Below are 27,689 nucleotides of genomic sequence, written 5' to 3' on the forward strand. Positions count from 1 at the left end.
CAGCTTCAGCCACCCTCTCCTGCCCTGCACTGCTGGGCTCTGTTTGTCCAAAGTAAATGCAGGCAGATTTCCCTGTTGACCGTGGGGATTTTGCTTGCTCAGGTGGATCACCATTTTTATTTTATTTATTTTTCTGCTAAAAGTCTGTTCCATGCAGATAAAACCCCAGGTCAGTCATGCCACAGATAACTCCCAGCCAGGGCACAAGGATTCATGGATGTTGGTGCTGTCTGTTCATTTCTTGGGAGGGATGGGAAGATGCTCCCCCGCAGCGACAAGGTTTGCAATTTCTTTTTAAAAGCCTGTAATCATCTCACTTCTATGAGCTATTCAGGCATTTACATTGTTTTGCAGCATCTTGAGTGCTGGCTGGAAGCAGCTCCAGGGTTTGGGGGAGTGCAGCAGGCTCGCTGTGGGGGGCTGTGCTGACAGGCACCCCCATACTGAGCAGAGGAGGGCTGTGCTCCTGCCCACAGGTGAGCAGGTTCCTGGGCATCGTCCTTTATCAGGAAAGAAAAAAGGGGAAAAAAACTCCAACAAATCAATTCTGTTCACATGAAATTTGAGCTGAACTTCAACTAATAAACACTGAAGGATAAAGAAATGCCACGGCAACAGAAGTCCTGTTGTGACAACAGCCACGGCTGAGGTTCATTCATTTTTTAGAGATTGTTTTTCCCTTTTTCCTCCTGGCTAAAAATGAGATTTTCAGAAAAGAGGAAGCATCATCAGCATACAAACACAAACCAAAAAAGGAGCTGACTTTCCCTGTGGGTGCAGCCATCTGACACAGGACAGTGTGGACACAGAGACCTGGATGGGAGCTCCCTAACTCCATCCCCCATAGTGGTAATGTGTATCTGCAGCATCTGGGAACCCAAGGAAAGAACCTAACAGGCTCTCGGGTGATATTTTTCCCAATTCCCCCCTTGCAGATATGCCATCTCTCTGGCAGTGTTTTCTCCCCCTAACCCATGCTGTGAGGCTGGCACAGCCACCAGGAGCATGGAAAGACAGCTCTTGTCTCACTTATGACCATTTAGCAGGAGAGGGGGATACCATAACCGTTCAGCTCACTTGCAGGGATCCAAAGGACTCCCTGCTTTCCATCAGCCACCCCTGCAGAAGTTCCAAGGTCGAAATGCAGCCCTTCACATGAGTCAGTCCCTGCCCTGAGGAGCTGCAGTCGGAGCTGACCAGAAGGCAGGAGAACACTGATTCCCTAAGTCTGTGCCATCTCGTCTCCGTGCTGTCATGCCATCTGTGGGCTTTATCCCAGGAACTCCTGTCACATCCACTCCCATTAGCATTTTTCAATGCTCTCCTGCCCTTTCCCAGCATCTGCTGACCAAGTCCCTCTGGTCAACCCTGCTCCTCATCCTTCATCAAGGCTTTTATTTTTCATGATGCCGTTACCCAGTTTTGCTGTGCTCTGCCCTGCAGCAGCTCAGCACATGAGCTGCAAACCAGGCAACCCAGCTCACCAGCAAAGAGAGTTTCCAGATGGGGATTGAGCTGCTATTAATTTATCCTATATTTATTTTGAAAAGATGCCGGGGGAAGGTACACCATTTCCCTTTCCAGTTAGAGGCTTAACAGCCACAGGCTTTCTCCTTTCTCAGAAATGTAAATCCATGTTTATTTTGCATGTACCCGATTAATCCCCAAGGCATTGCATCCAAGAGGCCAAAATCAGAGCTCTGTCTCCACCAAAACACTTCAGGAGAAAGAGGAGAGGGAGACATGCTCTACCTTTACTAGAAGAAACATCTATTTATTTGGGATCGAGGCAGCTGCGTGGAGTATAAATTACTTTAATTGGTAAGCCCAACAGGACTCACTCCCTCTTGAAGCAGAAAGGAAAGACCTGGAACATCCAGAGTGATCACTAAGGAGCAGCCAGACTTCAGCTCCTATGAGGCTCTTCAGAGGGTTTGATCATTCAGGATGCTCTCACATATACAAAATGCTAATCTACCTGCAGCACCAGCCATAATCTGGTCCCAGTTAAAACTTGTGCAACACTGCTGAAAACAATTTATGAAGCAAACATTTAATTTAGCGAGCAGGCTCACAATCCTAAATTTAAACATATGTCAAGCCAGCTAGTGGCTTTGTTTTAATTAACTCTCAAACTTTGTGGCTGTCATTTCTTTATACAAATGAGGATGTTCTGCCAAGGGCAGCCTGTAAGCCTGTGTGCATCCCTACGAAACCTCCTGCTATTTCACAGCCACTTTTCAAAGAGCTCTTGCAGAGGCAAGGGGTTGTGGATGTTATTATAAGGGTCCATATGGCAGTACACTGGCACTGCAGTATTAAATCAGAGGTATTGTAGCTTTCCAGCCTGGATTCTCACAGTACCAGGTAATGTATATGTAGCTTTATTGTTGTACAATTTTAGTGGCTATGCATTATTCAAGAGCAGCCTAAGTCTCAGCACTGCCGGAGGTGATTCAGTGATGATAAAGGGAATACGCTTTGCTTTAAAGGCAGGAGTGAAGGGATTTCACGGGTCGGTATCTTCTCCACCCACGGAGAAACAATGGAAGCATTAACACTTCTGGTAAAGAAATCAGCTGGCGACAAATTCTCATCGATAATTAAAATGAAAGTACAAGCTGCCTTAACGTGTAGTTAGACTTAGGAACTCTAACCTGCTCTCTAAATTAAATGCTTTCCTTGATAATTTGGCTCTCGCAGCAGGCACTGAAATCTGCTGGAAGATGCCATCTAGTGGGTTATGGAAGTTTATTTAAGTTTAAATCCACACTTGCTGGTGTGGGGCGAGGGTGGCAAGAGCTGCAAATGCTGGGGTGCATAATGGTTTCCGCAGACTTTTTGTTGTCGCTCTAGGAAATTAGATATTTCCCTGCGGGGGGGCTGCATTGGAAGAGAACTAATGTTTATTTTACCAGTGCCCAGCAGGGCACCGGATTGTCACAGCTTTGCTGTTGACACAGCCGAGCCTCACGGCTGTTGTGCTGGCAGAGCATCTTCCTGAGCGCCGGGGCTGCGCGCTCTTCACTGAGGAAACGGATCCGCTCCCCATTTTGGGGAAAGCTGCGCCGCCATTGTATTTTTTCCTAAAAAGACCCCTCAAACACTATCCTGTGCCTCTAAATTATGTAGTTTACAGTATAGTTGAAACCACTTAATTGGTATCGGACTAAACAGCATTGTTTTTTAATGCGAACCACGGACTGGGATGGATTTGGAGCAATCCTGAGCGTTGGCGCGGCCGCCGATGGCTCCTCCATCCACGGAGCGCTGCTGGCGACTGCCTCGTCCCCCGGTTACCGTGTGTCCGTCAGGCGAGTTGCAGCCCTTTGGGGAAGCACCTGGACCCTTTGAGGAGCACTCACAGCCCTCCAGGCTGCTCTGCTCCCCCCAACCCAAGGCCCAGGTGCCATCTGAGGGCCCCCTCCCTTTTAAGGCGTTTGAAGCCAATTAACCACTTTGACTCCCCCCCCACCGACGGCCGGTTCGAATCCCGCTCCCGCGGCGCCCGCCCAGACACCCCGCCGTGCCGCGGCCTCCCCGGAGCGCTGTTCTCAGGGAGTCATTAGCGGAGGGTCATTAGCAGAGGGTCATTAGCGGGAGCGGGGGCGGGGCCGGGCTCGGGGCCTCCCCGGGCGGTGGGCGGGGCCGCCGAGGCCGCGCCCCCGAGGAGCGGAGCGGAAGTGCCGGAGTTGCCGCCCGGCGCCGCCGCCGCCGAGCGCGGGCGAAAGTTGCGCTCCGGGAGCGCGGCGGGGGCGGCCGGACCCTCACCCCCGGCTCCTCATCCCCATCCCGCTCCTCATCCCGCTCCCGGCAGCCGCTCCGATGCGGCGGAAGCAGAAGCGGCTGCTGCAGGCGGTGGGGCTGGCGCTGGCCGCCCTCGTCTTCTTGCCCAACGTGGGGCTCTGGTCCCTGTACCGCGAGCGGCAGCTGGAGGGCGGCGGCGCGGCCGGCGGGGACGGGGCGGCCGCCGTGGGGGCAGCGGCCGGAGAGGCCCCGGTGAGTGGCGGGGCTGGGGGCGCTGAGCGGCCCCGGGTGTGCGGTGGGTTGGGGGCGGTGGGAGCCGCTGGGTGAGTGTCGGGGGCGCTCCCGTGGGAGCCGCTGTCGCACGGGGCGTGTGCGGGGCTGGGCGCGACCCCTCCCCATCACAGAGGGGAGCTCGGCACGGGAGGGGGGCGAGAAGCGGCGGTCGCCCCCATAAGAAGAGGGGGCAAGGGAGGGAAGCCTGGGAGGGCTCCTGTGGTCTCCAGGAAGGAGCTGTTTTGTGTGTCCTGTGCCTGCGTTGGAGGGGGAGCGTGAGTACTTTCTTGGCAATTCACGGGTGCGGGGACGGGAGGGTCTGCTTGCCTTTTTTTGGCTGAGCTTGGTAAGGGTATAAAGCGAGGTCTTTGCTTCTTTCGCCAAGGAGTGAGGAAGGGGAGCTTGTCCCATCTGTGCACAGAAAAGAACGGCAATTCCGTTTCCCAAGGGCGTGCTTCCGTGCCATTTCCCTTTACCTGTCTTGGAAGGGTGCGGGAAGCAAGCATCACCTGTTACTCTGCGTCCCCGCAGAGCTGAGGGCGAGAGAGTACCAGGTGGAGCTGGAGGATTATGACAGTGGAGTGATGCTCCTTTGGGAAAAGAGAAGCGGATAACTCTTACTGAGAGGCAGAGGATGCCCGCTGGATACGTGGCCTGAGGATGTTGCAACACATGACTGCGTTCCTTTCTTGTCCCACTGGTACAGTAGTAAATTTAACAGCCAAACCTGTCTGTATAGCGTGTGAGTCAGGAAGGCAGGATCACCCAAATCAGTCGTTTGGAAGCACAGTTTAGCTGCACTTACTTTTGGCTCTGTAATTGCTTTGTCCCCTTCTGGGTTTAGCTTTGTACCATTAAGAATGATGGGGACTTGAAAGCTTGAAATGTCATTGTGAAACTATCAGTTCAGCTGCCACTCTAAAAGGCTCTGCTTGTTCAAAACCACTTAAAACTCTTAATTGCCTAAATCTTTCCCTCCTTGGAGACTTCCTGCTGTAACTGCACCGTAAAGGTGGAGAAACCTGCTGTGACAATTTCTGCTCTGAGGGAGAGAAGGCTCTCAAAGAGCTATAGTCAAACTGGGACTGAGCTCTTCTTTCCCCCAAGAAATGCTTTTTCGAATTCAAGCTTTTTAGTGTAAGTCTGGATATAACCATGCTCGTGTCCCATGCTTTTGGGGAAAGGGATCAGCTGTTGCCTGTCATAAAACATACATTTGTAGCACATCCTCAAATCTGCACAGAAGTCCTTTTGACGTGATCACACAGTGATCATTACATGCCTGGAGTTCCTGATGTTACTGCCTTATGGTTGTATTTCTGTGGGATGCAGGGAATCTGTTTTGCATGACTGGTAAAAATCAAGCCCTGCTCCATAGCTTCATGTGATGTGGCGTTAGGGCAAAATGAAGACCTTTGTAAAATCATGTATGCTCCAGAGGTAAAGAGGAGAAAGTTGGTAATTATTCTGAGGAAGCTTCAAAGTGACAAGTTGACTTTTATGGTTTTGGTCTTCAAAAACTGTCCTTGTACTGTGGCGTTTGGGTAGGTGTAAGCCAGGCAGTACCTCTCTGCTGGTTTCTGTGTCCTTGCAGTGTTCTCGGTGTCCAGATATCCCGAGCTGCCCGTGTTGTACACAATGCCTACTCCATTTTTCTTTATGTCTCTGTAAAGTACGGCAGCTGTCAGTGAATTGAGATCTGCTTTTGTTTTGATGGTGTGTGGAGCTGGGCAGGAAACGCCTGTGCAGCTCGCAGAAAAATTTGCAATAAAACCTCTCTGCATTTGTGTAAATCAGAGTTGCTGGGTTTTAGGTTGAAGGCTTCATCTTCCAGTCTAATTAATGTGGAGTTATGGGCTGCAGGGGGTCTGTGAGGGAAGATATATTTGTGTCATGTGCTTATTTTTTGAAAGATTTGGCCCTGCAATGATAGCTCTAGTTACATTGAGCAAGGGAAAACATAGCCTAAAGGACAACAGGCTGTCTTGGTAAAAATAATTTCAGATGAAGTAGAATAAAAACAACTCAAATGTGATTTTGTTTTTCTGTTTAGTTGTGTGGGTTTGTTTTACTGTTGTCATAGAGGTATCTGCCAGCTGACTGCAGAGTTTTTTGGGCATCCTCACAATCAATGGTTCCAGCCTTCCTTCCTTGGTCCCAACAAGCATTCATGGGTTTTGTACTTAATAATCAACTTCCAGCTTGTAAATGAATATGCTGTTTGTCTGCTTGTTCCTGAAGCCATTTGAAAGAGCTGACTTCTTAATACAAAAACTCCAGATGATAGGAAAGAATATAATGAAAAAATACATTCAGAGCAGTCAGAAAAGATTTTCTTCTGTTTCTGGCTTTAATTTGCCTTTTTGTGCAGGCTAATCTTTGAATTGAGGACGTTTCCTATGTCCTACAGAATTGAGCTTTTCAATGAAATCTCTGTCCAGGCTCATTCTTTCTCTTTAAATGGTGTCTGCTGTTTCAGTCAGTAGTTTTATCCCTCAGAGAACAGCAAAAGGGGGAAAAAGGTTTTAAGACACAGCTGAATTAAAGCTATAAAGCAATTCCTAGAACACTGAGTTGTGATGCTAAAATTTTGACATTTGAAACCACCTAGGAGTTTTTGTTGTCTATCTGTGCTGCATATTACCTTCAGTAACATGGCAGTATAGGTGATTTGGCTTTATTTAATCTTTCTAGTGCCTGAAACAAATGTGTCAGAAAATTAAGCAATCAGAAACCATGTAAATATATTCTAGGAAAGATTATTCTAAACGGTTTCTGCGGAAGTGCCTAGGCAGCTAATTGCTTCTGTATTTACATGTTCAGGGGAAACATCATGGTGGCTGAAAATAGTGTATTGCTTTAATAAGAAGGGTGAGGTCTCTGCTCTTTCCTTCTGCCTTTAGGTTTGTTCTTTTGCAGCTCTGTGGGTGCTTCTTGCTTCACAGAGGAGAGAGGGAGAGAAGTCATCAAGGTCTTGGCCTCAAGGTCGTGCGGCAGATCTCCTTAGAAAAGCTGAAGCTTTGAGTTAGTCCTCACTTAACTGCTCTGTGCTCAGAAGTGGCCTCTGTCACTGTGTACAGTGGCTCAGCAGACGAGATGGTCTGGGAAGTCCTTTTCTTGTGGGGTGTGTAACAGGTCTGGCTTTAAATGGGGATGGTGACATCGTGGTACTGAAGTGTTTCTGCTGACGGCTTAGAAGCTGCTTTGACTTCATGACTGTTCTGTTTGCTCACCACTACGTGAATCTCGGTGTGCTCACGGAATGCAGATTGACTTTTCTGTAGATTCATCTTTTTCTTTTTTTAACAACTATTCAATAGGTAAAAACATACAATCTGTGGGTGTGGGGGTAGGAAGAAGCAAAAGGAATGCTATTCCTTTTGTCTCTTGGATCTCTGCTGTCTGCCTCAGAGGCTGCCGAGCATCCTCAGCCAAAATGTTTAATTGATGTGGATGTAGCTGTGCAGTGTGTAAACCGAGGATGGCTTAGGCTGGTGGTTTATGCTTGGGCTAAGTATTTATGCTTGGGCTAATGCAAGTATTTACGTGGCTTCCAGTGCTCTGCAGAGCTGCTGCTCTGCACCTCTGTGGTCAGGCTGGAGATCCGCACTCTGTGTGAAACCTGCTGTTCTGGGAATGTGTCATTTGAGCTCGGAGAGATACTAAGCTTGAAGGTTTTTCTTTGAATTGCTGGCTAAAAGCACTGTAGCAAATTAGCTGCCTTTTGTGGCAGTGCGTTTTTATCTGATATGATGAATGCTTTATGGAGTCGCCCTGTAGCTTGTTGTAGCAGTAATTTGTGCTCTATAAATTAACTCGGGAGCATGATGGAAGTGTATAAATCACATTGGTGATTGTGTGGTGCCCTCTGCTGCCGGCCGGCTGGAGTGATGTGGGGTACACCCTCCTGCTGCTTTCTTGGCAATGAGAGACCAACTGCAAACTTGGGATTGAAAAATGGCTTGGGAGGATGCTGCTGTTGGAAAGTTTGGGATGATAAACTTTAGCTTTGGTGCAATTGAGCCTAAGGCGTCCAGCCAGCATTGCTGAAAATGCAGCCAGCATTGCTGAAAATGCAGCCCTGGTGATGATCTGAGTGGGGAGCGATGCTGCTCTGCCTTCCAGGCTGCTGCTGGTGGTGTCCTTCTTAGCTCAGGAAGGGGATGGGCTTTGCTGGTCTGACCTGGAGGAAGCTGGGACATTGTCAAGGTTTGTCAGTGTCATGATGTGGTTGGCAGAAGCTAGTAAGGAAGAGGGTGTTTGTCAGGTGACAGACTCGCTGCTGCCAGGGCTGGGGACGGAGGAGAAGGGCTTGGGAAAAGTTAGAGGAAAAGCTTTTCTGCTCTCTGCCAGCCAGAGGGAAGTAGGACAACCAGCTTGCTGTACTTGACAGGCAGATTCCTCTGGCAGGTAGACTGGTTGTGTCCTAGACCTTGCCGCTGTTCCTGTCTGGGGCCTGGCTCCTCGTGGACCTCTTGGACACTGCTGTGTTGGCAGCTGTGTTTGCCAGGCACTCATCAGCTGATGTAAAGGGAAACTTTGAAAAGCTTATTTTTGTAAGTGTAGTGTAAAACAATTGGCATCTAAGTACTGACGTGCAAGTGCTACAGCTGAACAAGCCTGTTTTAATTTAAGAGTGACTGATTCCCAATGTGGGCTGCTCTGAAGTTTATCACTTCAGTGCACTTGTGAAACAAGCAGGGTTTCCAGAGCTAGGTAAGCGTGTCCTGCACTCTTGATTGGCAAAGTGAGTTGAAGTGAAGGTGAAATGTCTAAACCATCTCACAGCTGTAAAGTGCAAAGTAAAATTTGAAAATATGTTTATAAAGAAACTGGAGTTTTCAGTGGCCTTTACTCAAGGTCTCATTGTGGTTGTCTTCACTGTAATGGCAACACAGAGCTGAATGAACAAATGGGCTGTATTGTAGGTCTCCTGTGCTGTGTGAAAATAAAAGGTTTATTATATTTTCTGTTCTTCATCGTAGAGCAGGTGCTTCTGTTACTGGAAGAGTTGTTCTGTTTCACTGTTCAAATATGCTCCAAATGCTGCAATGGTGACCTTTCTTCATGGAAGGAAGACTTCTATTGCAAAGCTTTTTGGCTCCTGGCATCTGGACTACACTTTAGGTTACTGGTGAAAACCATAATCATGTGGTGATCTCCAGAACTGTTTTTTTCCTGTAAGAGTATGAATCAAACTGATTTAAGAGCAACCACAGTTACAAATTTCCTGGCAGATAACTGCCAGGTATTTGACTTTAAGAGGACTGAAAAACTAACAGGAAGTTACTTATTACCAGTGAGGAGGGTTGGTAAAATTAGGCAGAAAAATGTTATCAACCAGACTTTGTTATATAGTGTCACTTTCCACTCCCTGTTTGAATACAGTACAGGCGTCACTAGAGAAAGATAAAGAACTGCAGTTTACCTTGCTGTCACTCTGTATTTGCTTCCTTGTGGAGCCAGCTGTAACCTGGCGTACACTGTGTAGGAACAGACCCTGTCTAACTTTGAGGAAATTGTATCCAGGTGTTAAAACAAATCTGCATGCTGCTCCTGTTTCTTTGCAGCCTTTTCCTGTGCCAGGTGACACAGGCAGGCAGCCTTCAGCTTCCTTCTGGGAAGTACAGAGCTGCTGGGGTGCATTCGGAGTTGGTAGGAGGGATTCTGCTGCGTGCTGCAAATATCAGTAGAAGAAAAATTGTGCTGCAGGAATTTGTTTTGATTCCCTATGAAAGCAGCCATTTCAACCTGTGAGCTTGTTTTCCTGTGGGTTTTAGTGGAGCTGTTGGTGGTAGGTTTTTATGGAGTGCACCTCAACCGGAGTGCAGTGTGCGGAGTGCCCTGGCACTTCAGCATGGAGTAAATGCTCGTGTAAACAAAGCTGCTGTGGTATTTGCCATCAGAGGACACTCTCTTTCTCTAGTGTCCATCATGCTTCATGCCTCCATCCTGTTAACTGTGGAGTAACCTGAGTTAACAGTGCTTTTATTCAACAGTAGCATGAATAATGCACAATTCTGTGTACACCCAGAGAGAGAGGTGGCTGCGGTGACTTTGTGCATATGAAATTTTTTAATAGTAATAGGTCCCCCAGGTCAAGTGACCTGAGTGTATTTGTAGATTTTTTTTTTTTTTTTTTCTGGATCACCTAATCTAGAAAGCTGGAAAGGCTGAACGGAGTAAGAACTGTCTGCTGTGATAGGATACACTGTGATGGCAAGCAGACATTAATGATTATTTTAATAGTCATTCATTTAAATATTATTTAAATGTTGCTTCAATCAGACTGAGCTAGATTGGGAATAGTTACCTTCTGTTAATTTAGTTTGCTCTCTGTTCCTGTTCTGGAATCAAATCAGGAATAGCCTTTCTGCCTGACATTTGCACTTTGTCTTAACCTGATCTCCTGTCTCTGGACAGAAGGGTTTTGGTCAGTCCTAGTTCAGTTTGGCCACTTGCATATTCCTTCTAGATACAGCTTGGCCTGGGATTCTTCTGCTTCTTGAGAGTTGTATAAAAGACATTCTGTCTTGCCTTCAGGGCCCAGATTGTTTGCAGAACCAAAAGCTGTCGGTGGGGATTTTTAGCAGTTCAGGGATAGTGTGAATCTGTTTATCATGTTTCACAGACTCCTGAACAAATTCTGGTGCCTGAGTCACTTTCAAGAGTGTAGCAGTGTGATGCTTAATTTCCAAATCCAGGGATAATAGCCCCCACTTTCTAATTTTAAAACTTCATGTTCTGCTTTCAGACTGCCTTTTGTCTTGGTGGTGGTGAAAAAACTTTCATATTCTCTGTTATCTCTTGAAGAGCCTGCTTGTGGTTTTCCCTTCAGATCATGACTTCTTACAGCTCAGGGATCCAGTAAGTGCTACTGGTCTTGCTTTATTCAACATGAAGCCTGGCCTCTCAGTGGCAATGGTATCTTTTCTATCAGTGTAACCAACACCCGTGGTGGTATTTCCTGCATTTCTGTTATCCTGGATGGGTGATGGATAGGCAACAAGGAATGGAGTGTTTATGTACACAGCTTTGTTAAGAATATAAGTAGTAGTGGATATCAAATTATGGCTGACTTGTCAGACTCTGCCTCTTTTGTTAGATTTACAGGGTCTGGCAAACGATTGGGGAAAGCTACAGATCAGTAAATCAATACAAGCACAAAGAGTTGCCAGGCAGCCCTCCTTTTCAAATGCCTGGGTAGAAGAGTAACTTCTACTGTGTCTGAGATCTGCTGGCAGCTCTGCACCCCCTAAAATACAAGAAATGGGTTGTTTGACATGTCTCCTTATTGTTCCTTGTATAAACTTGATAAAGCTTTCACTTGCAGCTTCAAAGAAGGGAGGTCTACCAGTTTTTGGTCCTTAAACTTGCTTTTCTTTCTAAATAATGACCTCTCTTCTCTGCCCTTTTGCAGTTCCTCCATTTTCTCTAATCTTAGCTCTAGGTAATAAGGGAGCTCCCTAGAGCATAGATCTATAATTAAGGCTTTTTAACCACAGTTACAGTGGAGCGTCAGCAGTGCTCTGGTGTGGCCAATACCCAAGGGAGAAACTTGCTTCAGTAGGAAAGCTGTTGATGTTATTACAACCAAAGTCTCTCCTATCCCACTCACAGAGTTTCCTCTGATGTTGCTTCATGCCTTCCCACTTTGCTAAGTTACCTTTCTAAGGCTGATGACCATTAATGGCACGTCTTCTGTAGCTCACAAGAATAAAAAGGTTTTATTTAGTCCGCCTGTCATTTTGTGGAAACACAGGCTGCCAGCTACTGCAAATCATGTCCCTCACGAGTACGTTCAGAGAACTTGAGGATTTAAAATGGAAACCCTGTTTTGAGCAAACTCGTGTAACTCATGTGGATATTTTGATTCTTTCCTTGGCCAGAAATAGAAAGCAAAGGAAGGGAAGGAGGATGGAGTCTACGAAGGCTTGACTGTGTTGTGCTGCCCAGCTTGGTGGTGAAGTTCACTCTTAATGTCACCAAGTAAGGTGACTGTGTCTTCCAGTCTCAACTTCATATTAATTTTTCAGCTTGAATACTTTTTTCCTTCACAATTAGCGCAAGTAGCAGAAAGCAACTTCTAAAAGCTGTCTTTCAAAACAGTGAATGCTGACATCCTTCCCTGTTAGGCTGAGAATTGCTTCTGCCCAGAGGTAACTAATTTCTGATCAAAGCATCTCCCCTCACCACTAATGTGTATTTCTCGTGTGTATGCCATGTGTAGCTGATTTAGCAGTGACCTGACACCTGTCCCTGATGTAGCTTTCAAAGAGAGAACTTGTCCTGTTCTTCGTGGTTGCAGATCACAAGGTGACTGCTGAAGTGAAACTTCCAAAAGTCATGTCAGACTATTTTTTAAAATACACAGAAAATGCAGCTGTTTTAATGACCAGCAAAGGGGTTAAATTTCAAACAAAAAGAACTCACGTCTTTAACTTGGATGCCTGTAAATGAAGCCTGTCTTCTTGCTGTAGAGCTATTTGGTCATAAAAATAACGAATTCACAGAATAACAGTAGATCAGTCTGTCTCCTGCAAGAATTTTAATTTTTTGGATGCATGAAATGTTCTTGTTTGAATACTGTCCCTTTCAAAAAATCTGATTAGATTGCGTTTTGTCTTTGTTAGTCAAGGTCTTGTGATGTTTTGGGGCTTTACCAGATCTTATCTGGAAACACTTGTCAGCTGTCCCTCCTCCACGAAGAGCTGCCTTGCTTCAGCCCTCCTGAACAACTGTTTGTTTGGTTTTTTTTTTACAAGCTTAAGTTACTATGAAAAGTTCTGCTCTGCTTGATCCCTAAATCCTGAAATCCTTTGCTTGCAGCTATGTGTGCAAGCTAAGGTGACTTTTCAAAGGAAAGTCATTTTGTTCTCTGTCTGCTTATGATTATTCGGAAGATCTAGTATTTAAAACCCCTCGTAGCCAGTCCTGTTTTGTCAGTGGAAGATCACATAGGCTTGTTTTTCTGTAAGTTACCTTTATTGTGTTCAGATTCATTTGGGAGGTTACTTTTACCTAGTTGATCACACTAGCAAGGAAACAATTTTTCTCAATGATGGCAAAGAGGTAGTTTGTTTTTTTCTTTATTGAGCTTCCCTAACACTTTTCAGTCTTCACATGAGGTCCAAAGAAGAAATGTTCACAGGGACTAGTAAGCATGAGCTGTTTCTTAATAAATAAATAAAACAGGTGAAGCAGAGTTTGAGTGTTCTTAACACTTAGACTAAAGTTTTCAAAGATGTCTTAGGGTATGATATTCCTTTGAAAAACAGGAATCTTGGTGACTTTGATCTAGGGTATGATATAAAAATAACCACAACCAGGACTGGTAACCCATAAGAATTTTTTTTGTTTGTTTTCTGGGGCTTTTTATAACATTTTTAAAAGAGTAAGCAGCTCCTTCACTTCTGCTCAGACTGACTTTAATCTTAACTATGCTTGCTTGGAAGTGGCTCTCTTTAGAGACTGTACTTTCAACTCAGATAAAGAGACTGTACTTTCAACTCGTATAAATACAAGCAAAATATATTCCATCACTGAAGAAAATCAGAACCTAGATAAATACAGACATAATGATGTTGTAAAAGGCTTTCATTGGGCAAGTAATTTTCTGTAACATTACAGAAGGTCACTTAAATTTAGCCTGTCGGTCCACGTTAGCCACTATGTAATGGGCTTATTCAGGATCTCAAAAAGAAGTGAACCCTGTGATTATCTTCTGTCTTCTCATTTATCTCCCAGGTGGCCTGTTGCCAGTGTTTTGTGTGTGATAGCCAAGAAGGAATAACTCTTTGTTTTCCACTCCTGTGTGTGTTGATTTTGCTGATCCACCAAATACACTCTGAGCTGCCACTTCCCTTTGATTCTCAGGCTGTGCCTTACTGTGTCAGAAATATTTAAAACTCCTATGGATATCTTGCTGCTGCATGTTGCCTATTTTTTTTTTTTTTTGTATGTGTGTGGCTGTTTTGGAAACTGATCCAAGGTACTAATTTAGCCTGGAAGAAAAAAAAATCTCCCTTTAGAAAACCAGCATCTGCTCACAGGTCTTATTTGCAGCAGTGAAGAAGTTATATTGGTACAGTTAATGTGTTTAGAGTGAGATTTCTCAAAATAACTTTGCTTGCTTGGTACTGAGGGCATGGATGTAAACTGCAAAAATTTCTGCAAAGTACTGGAAGACCTGGGATTTTGATGTAGAAACTGGCAGATGTATATCTGGCTATGTGAATGGAGATCAGAGAACTATCTAGGTTATCATTGTTGCTGTTGCAGCTGATTTTTGGAAATGTGATTCTTGACCAATTGTGCCCCAGGTTGTTTCTGATCTTCAGATGTGAATTGTGTGCTCCGCTAATGGGGATGTGGAAGATTGGAAAAGCCTTATCTGTGACGCGTGAAGGTCCTACTTGTGTTGTCCTTGATTTTGATTGCTTCAGAGAATCTGTGTATAAAAGATAACAAGTGTTCATTCATTGTACTGTCATATTTTCTGCAAATAGGAACTTGGGCCTCCTGATTACAGGAAGAGAGTCCTTGGCAAGGCAATTACAAACTAACAAGAAAGTGTCTTGAGCCTCAGTCTGTGCCAACAGCCCTTTCTGTGTATCTTGGCCAAAGCTGTTACCAGCATAAACTAATACTGGTCACCATGGGTGAAAAGCCTAAGCTGTGGAAACAACTGATGGTTTGTGGCTTTTCAAGTGCTGATATTTTTATAGAAAGAGGCTGCTCCTGATAGAAATGCATCTGAGAAGCTGTGAATTGACATATGTGAGCAGAGAGCACTGGCATTGCTGATAAATTAGCTGGGAATTGTCAGTTGTGTAAAAGAACTCAAATATTGGCTTAACCTGAAAATGTGAAATTAAATAGAAAAGAACAGATTTTCTCTCTGGATACTTGAAAACAATAACAAGTCATGTGAAAACTCGTGTTAGAAATTATTTCTAGAGGGTATGAGTTTTCAAGCCTAATGCAGTGAAGTCTATTTTTACAGTCCTTGAAAACAAAACCTGACAGACCATATTTGCCAGCACTTATATTGCTTTGGTGACAGTGCTTCTTTTTAGAGCATGCCAGAGGAAATACTCTGTGCTGCAGCGTATGTCAGTGATTAGTGGACCAGTGCTGCAGGATGAAGTGGAAGAAATATGGTTGTGTGAAGAAAAAAGCTGAATGGACAGAACGTGAGAAATGTAGCGGTTTATGGGTTGGGTTTAGGGTAGGAATGGAAAATAGTTATTTTTAGGGATATCTGTATGTAGCTGACATGCTGTCTTCCAAATCATTGGGGTTTAACTGCGAGGATGACTGGTGCCTTTCTCTGTGTGTTCCCCTTAATTTCTTCTTCATGTAGAAAACTGTTTTCCCTTTGAACCGATCGCTGTTTGTATTATGCAGGTGTTACCTAATGCAGGTGTTACCTAATGCAGGTATTTGTATGCTCAGGGTCACCTGAAGACCTCAGGAAGTGAGAGACTTTGGTACCCAACTCTTTTTATGAATTTGTGAGTTTAAGGGCTGAGGCAGAGAATCTTCCTCAGAAACCAGCTAAGTCTCTCCAGACCTGACTTCCTGGGTCCAGAATTCTTACCAGTCAAGCCCAGGAGGTGTGTGCTCACGTTTTTGTTCCGGGTAGCATTTGCCATTTCCTTCTCCCCCCAGAGCCATCCTTGGCATCAGCCACCTTGTGAAGGATGCTGAGGTCAGAGCACAGCTCTTGGCCCCAAGTTCTGCACAGGCCATGTGGGACTCGGGGTACTTGTGTTCAAAGTCCTGGAGTGGAGGGAAGAGGAGGAGGAGGATGGAGCCCTGCTACCCTCCTCAAGGATCACTGACAGCTTTTACTCGAGAGCTGCAGTGCAGCAGCTACAGCCCTCAGTTGACTTTGCCTCCCTGCTTTGACCATCCAAAATAACAGATACCTGTGCTGTCTGCAGGCACCAAAGCTGCAAACAGGTACGAGTGATTCATGTGCAGTACGGAGCACCATTGTACTTAAGCCATGTACAAGGACCTGGAGAAATCAGGTCAAAAACCTGTCATACCTGGTTGTTCTAAATGCGATCCTGAAAGTGCCCACAGACCTCACTCAAGGACACAGACTCCTCTGTGGGAAGCACAAAGCTGGAAGTTGAGCTGCAAGATGCACAGCCTTGTGGTTTTTAAATTTCTTGTATATTTAGCCCTTGACATCACAGGTTAGTCATCAGTCAAGTGCTGTAAAAATGTTCTGCTGCCTCACCCCGTTTTTCGTATCTTGTCACTTACGTTGGAGTGCTCCAAAATTTTTGCTATTCAACATAAATAGGAGAGAAATTAAAATGCCCTGTTCCCTTTATCACAATTGATGCCTGTACTTGAACTTTGCCAGTATTGTTTATGAAAACTGCTTGTTTTCCCCTCTGAAATGTTTTTGTCAGAGCAGCTCAATACAACTTGGATTAGGGGAAGTCAGAAGAGAATCTCTGAAAACTAGAAAATGGATAGATTAGACTCCTACATAGAATTACCCAGCTGGTATCAAAATTAGACTGCTACTGCAAAGTAGACATTTGGCTATTAATAATTAAAGAAATAATGCAAGAAGCCAAGCAATATTCAGTTAAATGCAGGTTATAAAATAACTGTTCTGAGCTCACTACACCTGTGACTTACCTGACTTTGACTTTTTTTTTGCAGAGTTTTCCCTCATATTAAAGAGTTTTTAAAGCTATTTTAGGTCTGGTTTTTGCTACCCTGTAAAGTTCTTGCTTTTGAGTAACTTTTGAGATAATTGGAAAAACAGAATTAAATTATTTGGGCCCTTTAGGAAAAAGTGAAAGCTTCATGAGGTTTGATTTGTATTTCTATAGCACACAGGAGGCCTAGTCAGAAGTCTTCAAGGAGAAAGTAAAACACCCAAAGGCAGACTGCTTCCCATAAAGTAACCCAAACTGGAACTATATATTTATTTTTCTTTCCTAAAGTTGCTCTGTAGAAAATGTCTTAAAAAACAGATTGTTGGTGGTACTTGTACCAAAAAAGGGAGCTTCTCAGCAGTGCAATAATTAGATTTTGTACTGTGTCACCAGTACTGCACGGATTTCTGAAAGGGACATCTGGGTTTTCACTGGTGACTGAACCCAGTGTTTAAAGGTCTTGGTGTTTTCAGTCTGATGTGTGGTATCTCTCAGTTCTTTAATTGCTTCATACTTGAATCTGCTGGCTCAGGCATGAGATTTATGAATCCAGTTTCCTCTCTGTTAGTTTGTCAGAGCTGTGAAAGGAACTGACTTTGAAACCTTGATCGTAGTTAATCTTTTTGTTTCCTTACAACTGTTAAAGATCTAAACATTTTAGAGGAGCACCAGCTTACCTCATTTGTGTGTCAGAGCTTCACAGTGACAGGATGTCTCCTGCAAAATGTTTTCAAGCTCCTGGAAGTTGGATCCATTTGTAATGGATTCACGTGGTCTCTGTCTGCAGATGCACTCTGGGGTTTTTTCTCTTCTGCTGGAGGGCTGTTGAAAGCTGTGGCTCTTGGTGAAGTGTTGTGATGTTACTGTGAACTTCTTCACCAACTGCAGTGATCTCTGCTCAGGAGGTGGAAGATAATACCAAAGGAAGTTTCCTTCCATCCTACTCAGGAACTTTGTCAGCTTAACGTGAATGAGTTTGGTGCTCAGTGCTGCTGGATTCTGCAGTTAGGATTCTGCTCTGGCTTCCTAAACAAGAGCAGCGTGTAACACATCACCATTCAGTGCGTGTGCAACCTGCCCTGGTTCTGTGCTGTCTGCAGTCAGCAAGAAGGGTCAGGATTTAAATAACGAGATCAGTTTGTGCACCTGGATCTTGTTTGAAATCACAGGGTGAAAAGCTCCTAAAGCCTCTAAAACCTCTCGGTGGCTCCTCAAGAGGAAACTGGTTGGCAGACGAGAGCCTGAAATCGGATTGGTTATAGAGTACTCTTAAAATTTAATGAAATGTAATCTGAGGTTTTAATTGCATGTCTGGGCTTATGCATTTAATGTTGACCTTAGCAATTCTGCTTAGTATCTAATGGGGCTGAACTCTTTGTGTAACAGTGAACCTCCTCCAAAAGATCTTAAGATTAAGAAACACTTGAGAAAGCAGGGAGGGAGAGGCAGCCGTTGCAAAGATACCACCTGGTTTCTTGAAGCTCCTTAAGTTTTGAGCGTCCTTTGTGGTTCAAAGTAATCTTGGCTTTAGTTTGTTATGAAAATTTCCTCCTTCCTGGTCTGCAGAATGGCTTAGGCAATCTATGGCGAGTGTGTAAGAGATTTCTGTGATCTGCAGCCAGAACAGTGGAAGCATCAAACAGGCTCTTTAGCAAACATACTGCAGAACAGCTTTCCAGAGGGGTTTAGACGTGTCCATTCCTCCATCTTCTCCTCAGGCAGCATCCTAATCCCAAATGCAGCGGGCAGAGTGGGCTGCAATGGGCAAACACTTGGCACTAACCCTAGAAAAGCTTATGGGCACTAGTACTAGAAGCTGGCATCCTGGATCTGACACAGTGCTTGACATAACTCTTAATGTGTGTTAATGGAATTGCCTGAGCGGCCTTAGTTGTTTCATTGTGGAGTCAGCAAGATGGATGTTTCAAGTCTGTGGCGTTGAATATTTGTTCCCAAGGCTCCCACCCAGCTCCAGGGTGGGACGGTGTTCTAGCTCAGCAGCTTAATGTGCAGCTGATGCAGGAGGTGGTTGCACTAAAGCAGCACTCTGAGGTGATGATTGTGTGTCCTCTCTTGCTTTCATGCATCAGAATAGCTCTGGTTTCTCTCCTGGTCTACAGCTTGAAAGGAAATGTCTGTCACGTAAACATTTTTGTGTGTATGTAACAAACTGTAAACACTGAGGTGTTTCGGTGTCGTACAGTGTAAGGCACCATCTATAAACAGTGGCACTGGTTGGATGGGCAGCTTTCAGAAAGAGAAAGGTGTCTCTGCTGTAGCTTTTGCTGCTCCATCCATTTCTGTGGTCATTTCTATTGCTAGAAGGGGACTGGCTGTACTTTGGAAAGGTTATAGTTGAAAGAAGTTACAAAACAGCACCCCAGCAGGGTATAACCTCCTCCAAGTAATCTCTTGGGAACGTACGTACTTGATAAGGCATTTCAAGACATAAGCCTTCTCTAAAGAGTAAAGGAAAGTTCATTGGTACCCAGACAAAGACCCTTTGGCCATCTGGACTTGACTTCTGTCATCTGCTCTTGCTCATGGGTGAGGAAGTGCTGTCTGAGCTGGGCATATAAGGTGCTATGCACCTTAAGCTCCCTTGACCTAATTCACTTGCTTTTTTGCTGGAGCGTGGATTAGCAGTGGCTTGCTGGTGCAAAAGTAAGCAGCAGTTAATTCTTGTAAGTCAAGTCCTGTATGACTGATTTGGGTGATGCCATCTTTGTGGGAAAAACAGGGCAAACTCCTCAGATGAAATGGTAAAAGAATGGCAGGGGTGATCCTGGAGGCGAATACTGACACAGCAGGCAAGTTGTGTGTTCAGGTTTGGATGATGCTGGCTACTTTTGACTGCTGCTTTCCCTTTCTAAGTCATGACTGATCTCAGCTCAGCCAGAACAGGCTTCCTTGGAGGCCTTAACACATTCCACAGGATTCCAGATTGTTCTGAAAATGCTTTCTAAATGCTCTCTTAATTAAACTTTCTCTAAGTCAGAATTAAGGTATTAAAATGTTCCAGGCATTTTCTAGAAGTCTTTTGAAAGCTGGCTGTACATTCCTTTCAAAGTTGATATACTGCCTGTTTTGAGTTACAAAGTAATATTGTGCTGCTTGTGGGTTACAGATAAGGTCAAATAAACAGATGATTAGGGTTTTTTGCAGCAGTTTGCCTTTTTGTGAACTGACACTGCTATTGAGTCACTCTTCAGGGTTTTGCAATTGTGTAGTTGTGGTTCTTTAGCTTCATGTTTCTGGGAGGGCACTTCCAAAATCCCTGGGTATGTCAGAGCAGGTAGTGCTGGATAAGACAATAAACTAATATCCATCTAAAATGCTTTCGTTTTGTTTTGCAGAACCCCGTTCTAAAAGACTCGATGATCACAGATGATAGATTTTGTATTATATAGAAAAATTGCACTGTGTGGCAAGTTTGCTCACCCAGCTGTGGTGCTGCAAGTATTCAGTGTGCTGCTGAGGTGATCTGAAGGTGACAAGTGCCAAAGAAAGAGAAGTTGTGCTGTCCTGGCTCTGTCCCTGCCAAGCTCTGTGAGAAGGGGTGGTTCTCTGCCATCAGAATAGTGGTTAGAGCCTCAAAGCCAAACCCTGTCCTGACTTCAGATGCATGTACTGACATGGATTGAGTGCTGCTGTTCTGGGTTTTAATTAGGCTTTTAGTGTTTTAAAGGCGCACTGCGACTAGAAGTATTCTGTGTATCAAATTGAAAAGGCTGTTTGTTGGAGGGAAGTGGATTTCTGTAGCAGTAAAGTGGAGTTCTTAGCTTAAAATACCTGTTTGTAAGAGAGCTCTTGTTCTGCTTCCTTTGCATATCCAAGTTCTGCTTAGATTATGTTCTTCCTTGCATTTTGCTGGTAATTTAGAGGAGCTTCAGTGGAGTTGTCACCTTTTCCTGTTGAGTGCAGTTAACTTCTGCAAGATGATGATAATCACTGTCCCCTTCACTCAGCCAGTGTTAGGAAAGCTTGACTGCTGGTTCCAAGATAAAGTCAGTGCACAGGTGTCTTTCTGAGCTTGCAGTTGGCTTTGGCATTTTGCTGCTCAGCTCTATGAAGTTGCAAAAGGTTTTTTAAAAAAAATTGAATCAGTACCTTGTCAGTTTATGTTGCTTCTGCTGTGGCCCATGAGCAGCTGTGAAAGAGCTGATAAAGTTGATGTTCCAATTCTGACTGGAATTTGGAAGAGCATGTCACGTTAGAACTTGGCCTGAAAACAAATGTGTGGGTATAGAGAGCCCTGTTGTCACGTACATCATCCCAAAATCTTTTACAGTGAGCGAAATGTTAATTGTTTTCCGTTTGCTCTGCAATCTTCTGGTGTATCAAAAGCTGTGTAATTATCTTTCCTTATTAAAGGTTCAGCAGTGGGAATGGATGACTGTGTCCATATTTGCTGTGCAATTACTGTTAAGTAATGGGAAAGCCTGCTGAGGGGTCAGTCAGCAAAAGCATTACTGGGAAACTACGCAGCTATGGAGCACTTGGAAGCAGAAGAGAAATATTTAAGTGTCCTTTGTGTTCTGAAAGAAGGATGGGAGGCAGCTCTTACAAACTTTGCACTGAGATCATAGTCTAAGCAGTGAAGGCAGTGAGTGCATTAATCCATGAGGCTGAGAAAAATGTTTCTTTTCCTAAGATAACAAACTTTGACAGGGCTGTTTATCTCCCTTAAGTTTCCCAGGAGGTATGAACGCAAAATATGTTGTGCTCAGCCTCTTCTATCACTGTGCTAGATAATTTCTTTGTAAAACATCTTACCCAGAGAGGTCAGGTTTTTAGCACAAGCCTTGCTCCTCTGTTCCTGCTCTGTTTTTGAGAGTGTTTTGCAGATGTGCCTGGTTTGTGAGAGCTGCTCTCTCCAGGGCAGCAGAGGTAAAATGGAGTTTAGAGCTGCTTGCATTTAAAAGACAAAGCAGCATCACGGCTGTGTGAACAGTTGCTGCTCTCTGACCCACAAAGCAACAGTTATTGGGAAGATGCAGTTTTGGGGGAAGGTTTACATAGTTTTTGGACCACTTCACTGCAGTCTGAAGCACAAGTTGTGTGTTTGTTTAGAGGATTTCCATTTGCAGTTCATCACTCTCCCAGTGCTCTTGCTCTGGATCTGGCTGGTGGAGTGTCCTTAGGGATGAGAAACTCTGGTCACAAAGTTGTGCTGAACATTTGCTATTTAAATTGAACATTTTTGCCTGCCTGTAGCACAAGTTGTTTGAGCTGGCTTCAGCCTTTCCATTCAGGAATGCCTGTTTGGGCCATAGGAACAGCAGCTCAAGAACCTTTGCAGCAGGAAAATCCTCTCACCTTGTTTGAATGGCTTTCATTCAGAGGGAATGGAAGACCTGGATCAAAATGGAGTTCCTGACTGATTTAAAATCCCGGCTTTCATGTACTTCATTTGAAGCAGTAAGCCACTATTTATTTGAGATGAAGTTTAAATTTAAAACCTGCAAGGTAAATTACTTGGGAAGGGATGTCTTTTCATGCACCCATAATGGTGATAAGCTTAATAAACAATTGCAGGAAACTTTTATTTCTGGGGGAGAAGCCAAGGGAGGTATTTTAGCCATGGCACTTTTATGATAACTTCTGGAGCTCACTCCTCTTACAAGAAAGATTATGGATGTTTGACTGGTACAATCAAAACCAGCTGGATTTGGGGAATTTTAAGGGGTTGTTTTTTAAAGCATTTTTATAAAAACCCAAGAAGTCCAATTAGTAGAATTCAATTCATAGGAGTTTAAAAATTAATGGTAACTTACTTATGAAATATAGATCACTTGAGACTAAACTAAGAGCAGACATATGGTTTTGATTTCTTTTTTTTTTTTTCCTTTAAACACTGGCACGGTACTAAGGCCAGACAACTTTATTTTCCTGATGCATTATAACCAGCTGCAGATGTTTTAGATGTTATCGCTTCTAAATGGGCTCTGACAAATGTCTCCTGGAAGCCAGCAGCTCTAAATATTACATGCACTGTATTCCGAGGAAATGTTGAAAATAAAGTTTTAGGAATTAAATGTTCAGTGTCTGAATGAAGAAAATTTACTTTCTGCCTTTCTCAGGGGGATTTGCTAGCTGAAAACATTCTTTTGTGAGACAGGCACAGATGTTAGTCAAGACACACGTGGAGACTGAAATATTGCCACAGATGGTCTTGCATGGTGTTATTTACTGGCCCTCTATTGCTAATACTGGAACGTGGACACTCAAAAAGGTACTTTGACATACAACTAAATGCTGACCTGGAATTTGTAACAGGTGCACAACTATTCAGCATTAAGGCAAAAAAAAATTTGAAGTATTTATTAAAACATATGGAAACGTTGTGTTTTGTGCATCAGTGAGCAGGGCACGGCCCTCTGCTACAGAAACTTGTGATATTTCAGTTACTCTGTTCAAGATTAAAGTAAATAGTTTTAAGGTTGGTTTTTTGTTTTGTTGGGGTTTTTTTTTTGTGCTTCTTGTCTTTTCTGCATACCTTTGAATCCTTTGAATTACCCAGAAGGACATTTTCACATATATATAGGCTGTAAAATGTTGCTTGCATATCAGATGTGTGGCTTTGTGGGGGGAGAGGGACCATATGAATATTGACATGGGAATTGCATCTGATGTCCTTGATTTGCAAAATTCAGACAGATTGATTCATCACTGCATAAACCATTCACATTCATTTTTCCATACCCTGAGAGTGGGAAAAGATCTGTGCTTTGCTGTAGACACCTCATTAACATGTGATTCCGTATGCAGCTCTGTGGGTTCTCAGGTCAACACAGGAGAGGAAGGAGGTGTCCTGAGGGGACAGGCTGAGTGACTAAAGGCTGCAGGCTGAAAACTGGCTAGTAGGAATACCTCTTCAGGCAGGGATGTGCCAAACAGGCACTATATATGATAGGGCTTGTTCATATGTTAGCAGTTCACCAAGTAACGGTGGTCCTGATCGCTTGAAATTTTGTTGGGAGTCTTGCCAAAAATCTTTATAGAGTTTTAAAGGGAAATGGGGATTGCTGAAGTGTTATCAATAACTTTTTGTGTGTGTGAGAGAGCTGTTTTGGTAAAGAGATACTTCAGAATGTGGTATGCACTTATTATGTATATAAAAGGTTAATGATGCATCCAGTTTGCACCACACAGGGTGACCAAAAGGAGTCTCCTTGCCTGTCTGTGTTACCCCTAAAGAACCTTGCTCCAGCTTTGGTCTGGTTTAAATATAAGCCATCTTGTGCTCATTGGAATCCCTGGAGTCTGCCTGGCACTGGGGAGCAATTCCAAGAGCAGATTAGGGCTGGAAGCATCAATGGGTAAGTGCTTGAGCAGGGTCCTGCATGCTTTGCTGGGAGGGACGTGGCACAGTGCCCTGGGCGGGAGCCGAGCCCAGCAAATGCAGGTCTAATGATTTGGATTTTGCTATTTCACATTAGTGTTTAAAACTGCTTAGATATAATCCCCCCAGCAAATCTCTCCATGCTCAGGGATGGTGAACATTCGCTGCTGCACACTCATTTTTAAGTATGAACTGGTTACACTGAATTCTTGTGCAGCTGAACAAAGGCTCTCACTGGTGCCTGGCAAAGAGGAGAAGTTTTCATGTCTGATTCTGTTTGTACAGGAGCATAAAATGGGTCTTTGTATCGACGTGCTGTAACAAATGAAACATTCAGGCAGAGGTTTGGTTTGATGCTTGCCAGTTGTGTGGTGACTCTGGAAAATCATAGAATGTATGTATAAAATCCTTGGCAAGGAGAAGAACTTCTGCTGAGTTCAGAGTCCAGAGCTACTGGTTGAATGTGTTGAGTTGGACATGTTTTCTTGGCTTACAATTATTACTAGGAAAGTTTATACATTGAAGGTTGATGTTCTTAATGTGAATCTTTTCTTAGTGGTTGCTCACCTGAGCCACAAAGTTTTTTTTCCCCAGTCACCCAGGATATTTCCACTATCTCTAGAGCTTGCTGTGGTTTCTTGCCGTAACTTCATCAGAAAAAAATCTGAAAGATAGTATGTGCCCCTCAGCTGCAGCTGTCTGAATGTACTTATGCTCAGAGGTCCTTTTTCTCTACTGTGTATGGAGCCCTCATATTTCTGAATAAAAGACAAGCCACAGTTCATTTTCTGAAACATCAATCAAAAACACACAGTATTTTTATGCAGCTCTCAGAAGATTGATCTGAATACTCTGAAATCTATAGAAGCTCTGAACTTTGGCTTGCATCTTCTTAAGGAAAAGAAAATGATCCTACCTTTGATGGAAGCTAGCAGAAAGTTGGCTTCTATTTAACTCGGAGTTTGGGATGGTTTCTCATCTCTGTGGTCTAAGTGGAATATCTTGGCTTGTTCAAAACAAGTGCTTCTTTATTAAAATGCATTTAAAGGAATTTCAGAGGTTAAAGTATTTGATTTTCCTGTGTCACCCATCATGTACTGTAGTTTCTTCATATTTTCCCCTTCTTGGTGGAAATGTTGAGCTTGCTGCAGAAAGTGTTCCAGAGGGTCAGGAGAGTTCTTACAGAGGACAGAGGATTAAGTGATGAGGGCTTTTATAACTACATGAGCATTGGGTTATTTTTGTTTTTTGGGGTTTTGGGTTTTTTTCCATGCAATGATCTTTCTGAAGCTTGCAAAGAAGATTAAATAGAACAGTGCTACTGTGGAGTTGTTTAATCGGGCTCTTCTTTGGCTGTCACTGAGATTAAAATGCTAGCACAGGCTTGATGCAGTTCTGGAGACTAAAGCAAGAGCCTGTTTAAAGTTTTATATAGGGAAGATGCCTTAAATTGCAGCAACTAATTAGATTCAACTGTTTGGAGATGTTAAAATAGGTGGACTAAGCGGACAAAAATGTGTGGAATTTCTCACCTACTAATAATTATTTATTGATTCCTTTAATGCTGGCACTAAGGTTTCTCTTCTGTTTTTACAGAAGCAACTTCCTGCTTTAAAAGGTTTTTAAACCTCTTTGGCTTGATATGCCTGAAAGTCAGGGGAGGTGGAGATAGATACATGCTCTTGTATGAGGAAGTATGAAAGTGTGAATTTGACTTTCAGAATGGTAGAGATGCAGGAAGAATAGTAAATTGATTGCCTGAGTGTGCTCTGCTGCCTGAAAAGTAACGATCCAGTAACCAGGGCGTGTTAAGGAGGGCTTTGACAGGGGTTGTCTCAATAATAGAGGCAATTTGATGATCTTGCCCCCATTTTCCAGCTTACTTTCCTCTCTATTGCGCTTGTACAGCCCCGGATGGGGGACTTAACTGCAACCAGATCGATGAGAGAAGCTGGATTTGAGACAAGAAAAAAGCCTTTAAACTGAGCTCTGCTTCCGAAGATGATGAGTGTGGAACAGCACTGTAATTTGGCCAACTGTTTTTGCTCAGCTGTGTAGAGCAAAAAGACTGTCGGTCTCACCTCTTCAAAGAATTTGCAAGGATTTACTTCAGACCATGGACAAAAGTGTCAGGATTTATCAATCTTAAGATTAGCTTTACTTGAAAGTACAGAGCAGCCTTGGTTTTTGTTTTGTTATGTGAATTGGAAACTAATTCCACTAAATTGCATGCATTAAGAATCTTACTTTTTACTTTTTGGTAAGATTGACTTCTCGTCATTACAGTAAGTGTCATGGTCCTTCCTCCTCTTAATGTAATTTGTGAAAATCCAGTCCTATGTAGGCTCTTCTGAGCAGCTGTCTTAAATAGGATTACTGAAACATTGACATTTATTTGAGCTTTTTCTTTTATAATTCATAATAGCCAAGTGCTCTGGCTTATGCTTTTTGGGACGGTGAAGTTGTCTTGCCTCTTTGCACAGTGGTAAATTTATGGAAATACATAAATATTTCCTAATCTGGTAGCATCATGTGGACACTTAAATCTTGAAGTCTCTTTGCTTACTTCAAGTTTCAAGAGATGTTCGTAGAAGTAAAAAAGACTAATTCACTTTATGTGTGGCCTCTAGAGTGTTTTGTAACATGAGGCATGGGAAAATAGATCTGGTTGAAGTCATCTGTGAAGAGGTACTGAGAGAGAAGTGGCACTTCTCTCTGAGGTAGATACTGAGGAAGGGTGAAAGTGTTTCCTTGCTCTGTCTGCATGCTGAAGTGAATTTAGATGCATCTGAAAGACCACTCTGGTTGGCAACTTGCTGTGAAATACCAAGGCTGACTTTTAGTATGTGTTAGATATGAATTATGAAGTGATCTGGGTCCATATTCAGTGTGCATCTCTTAATAGCATAAAATTATTCAAAGTTGACTTGTTTCCATGCATTAAATGTCTGGCATATTTATGATTCTCTTGCCTTTCTAGCAAAGGTGGTAACTTCCACATCTAACATTTTGATTGCATTTTGGGAAGGCAGTTGCTTTTTTTTTTTTTTTTTTTTTTTCATATTACCTTAAGATATGTAGCGTATCTCCTCGTGGTCTTTCATGTGCTGACACCCAAAACTAGCACTGTATGTAAAGGCTTTGGGATTCAGGCTAATGTTCTTGGGCAAGAAACACTTGCCATGTAGCATCGTGTTTCATGATCTCATGGGGAGAGACTGCTCACAGGATGAGGTGTGGCTGACTGTGGTTTGGGCTAAATAATCTGCCTACTTATTACTGTGTGGTGCTTTTTTTCCCTGAAGCTTCACAATCATCATTCCTGTTTCAGTTTCACCTCTCCTTAAAAAGCCATCTTTCTTACCACAGCCTGTCTCATCCATGAATCCTTACCCTGAGAGCAGCACTGCAGAGGGGATGTTTTCCACAAGAGGTTAGTTGATTAAATGCTATGACAAATTATTATAGCTACTTGAAAGCAGTTGCTGCTGTCTTTAATTTTACAGTGTCAAGTTACTCTGTCTTACTTAAGTGCCAACACTCTCCAGCTGCCTTTTGTCGAGGTCGTTGTACATGGCTCACCTGTAAACACGTTCCCTTCTCTGGGAGGGGAGAACAGATGTATCTGCCTCCAA

General features: G+C 43.6%; 1 protein-coding gene across 1 annotated transcript in view; it reads left to right on the forward strand.

The window, feature by feature from the left end:
* Positions 1–3,676: 3,676 nt before the first annotated feature.
* LOC121657868 (polypeptide N-acetylgalactosaminyltransferase 10) overlaps positions 3,677–27,689 on the forward strand; it is an 82,436-nt gene continuing 58,423 nt past the window's right edge. Inside the window, exon 1 of the mRNA XM_042014047.1 lies at positions 3,677–3,999. Within this exon, the coding sequence (XP_041869981.1) occupies positions 3,826–3,999 (174 nt within the window). The 5' untranslated portion in view covers positions 3,677–3,825. The remainder of the gene's footprint in view (positions 4,000–27,689) is intronic.

Source organism: Corvus kubaryi, unplaced genomic scaffold (assembly GCF_017639235.1).
Source record: "Corvus kubaryi isolate FWS band 111438036 unplaced genomic scaffold, C.kubaryi_AGA036_p1.0 split1-37374, whole genome shotgun sequence".
Classification (NCBI taxonomy): domain Eukaryota; kingdom Metazoa; phylum Chordata; class Aves; order Passeriformes; family Corvidae; genus Corvus; species Corvus kubaryi.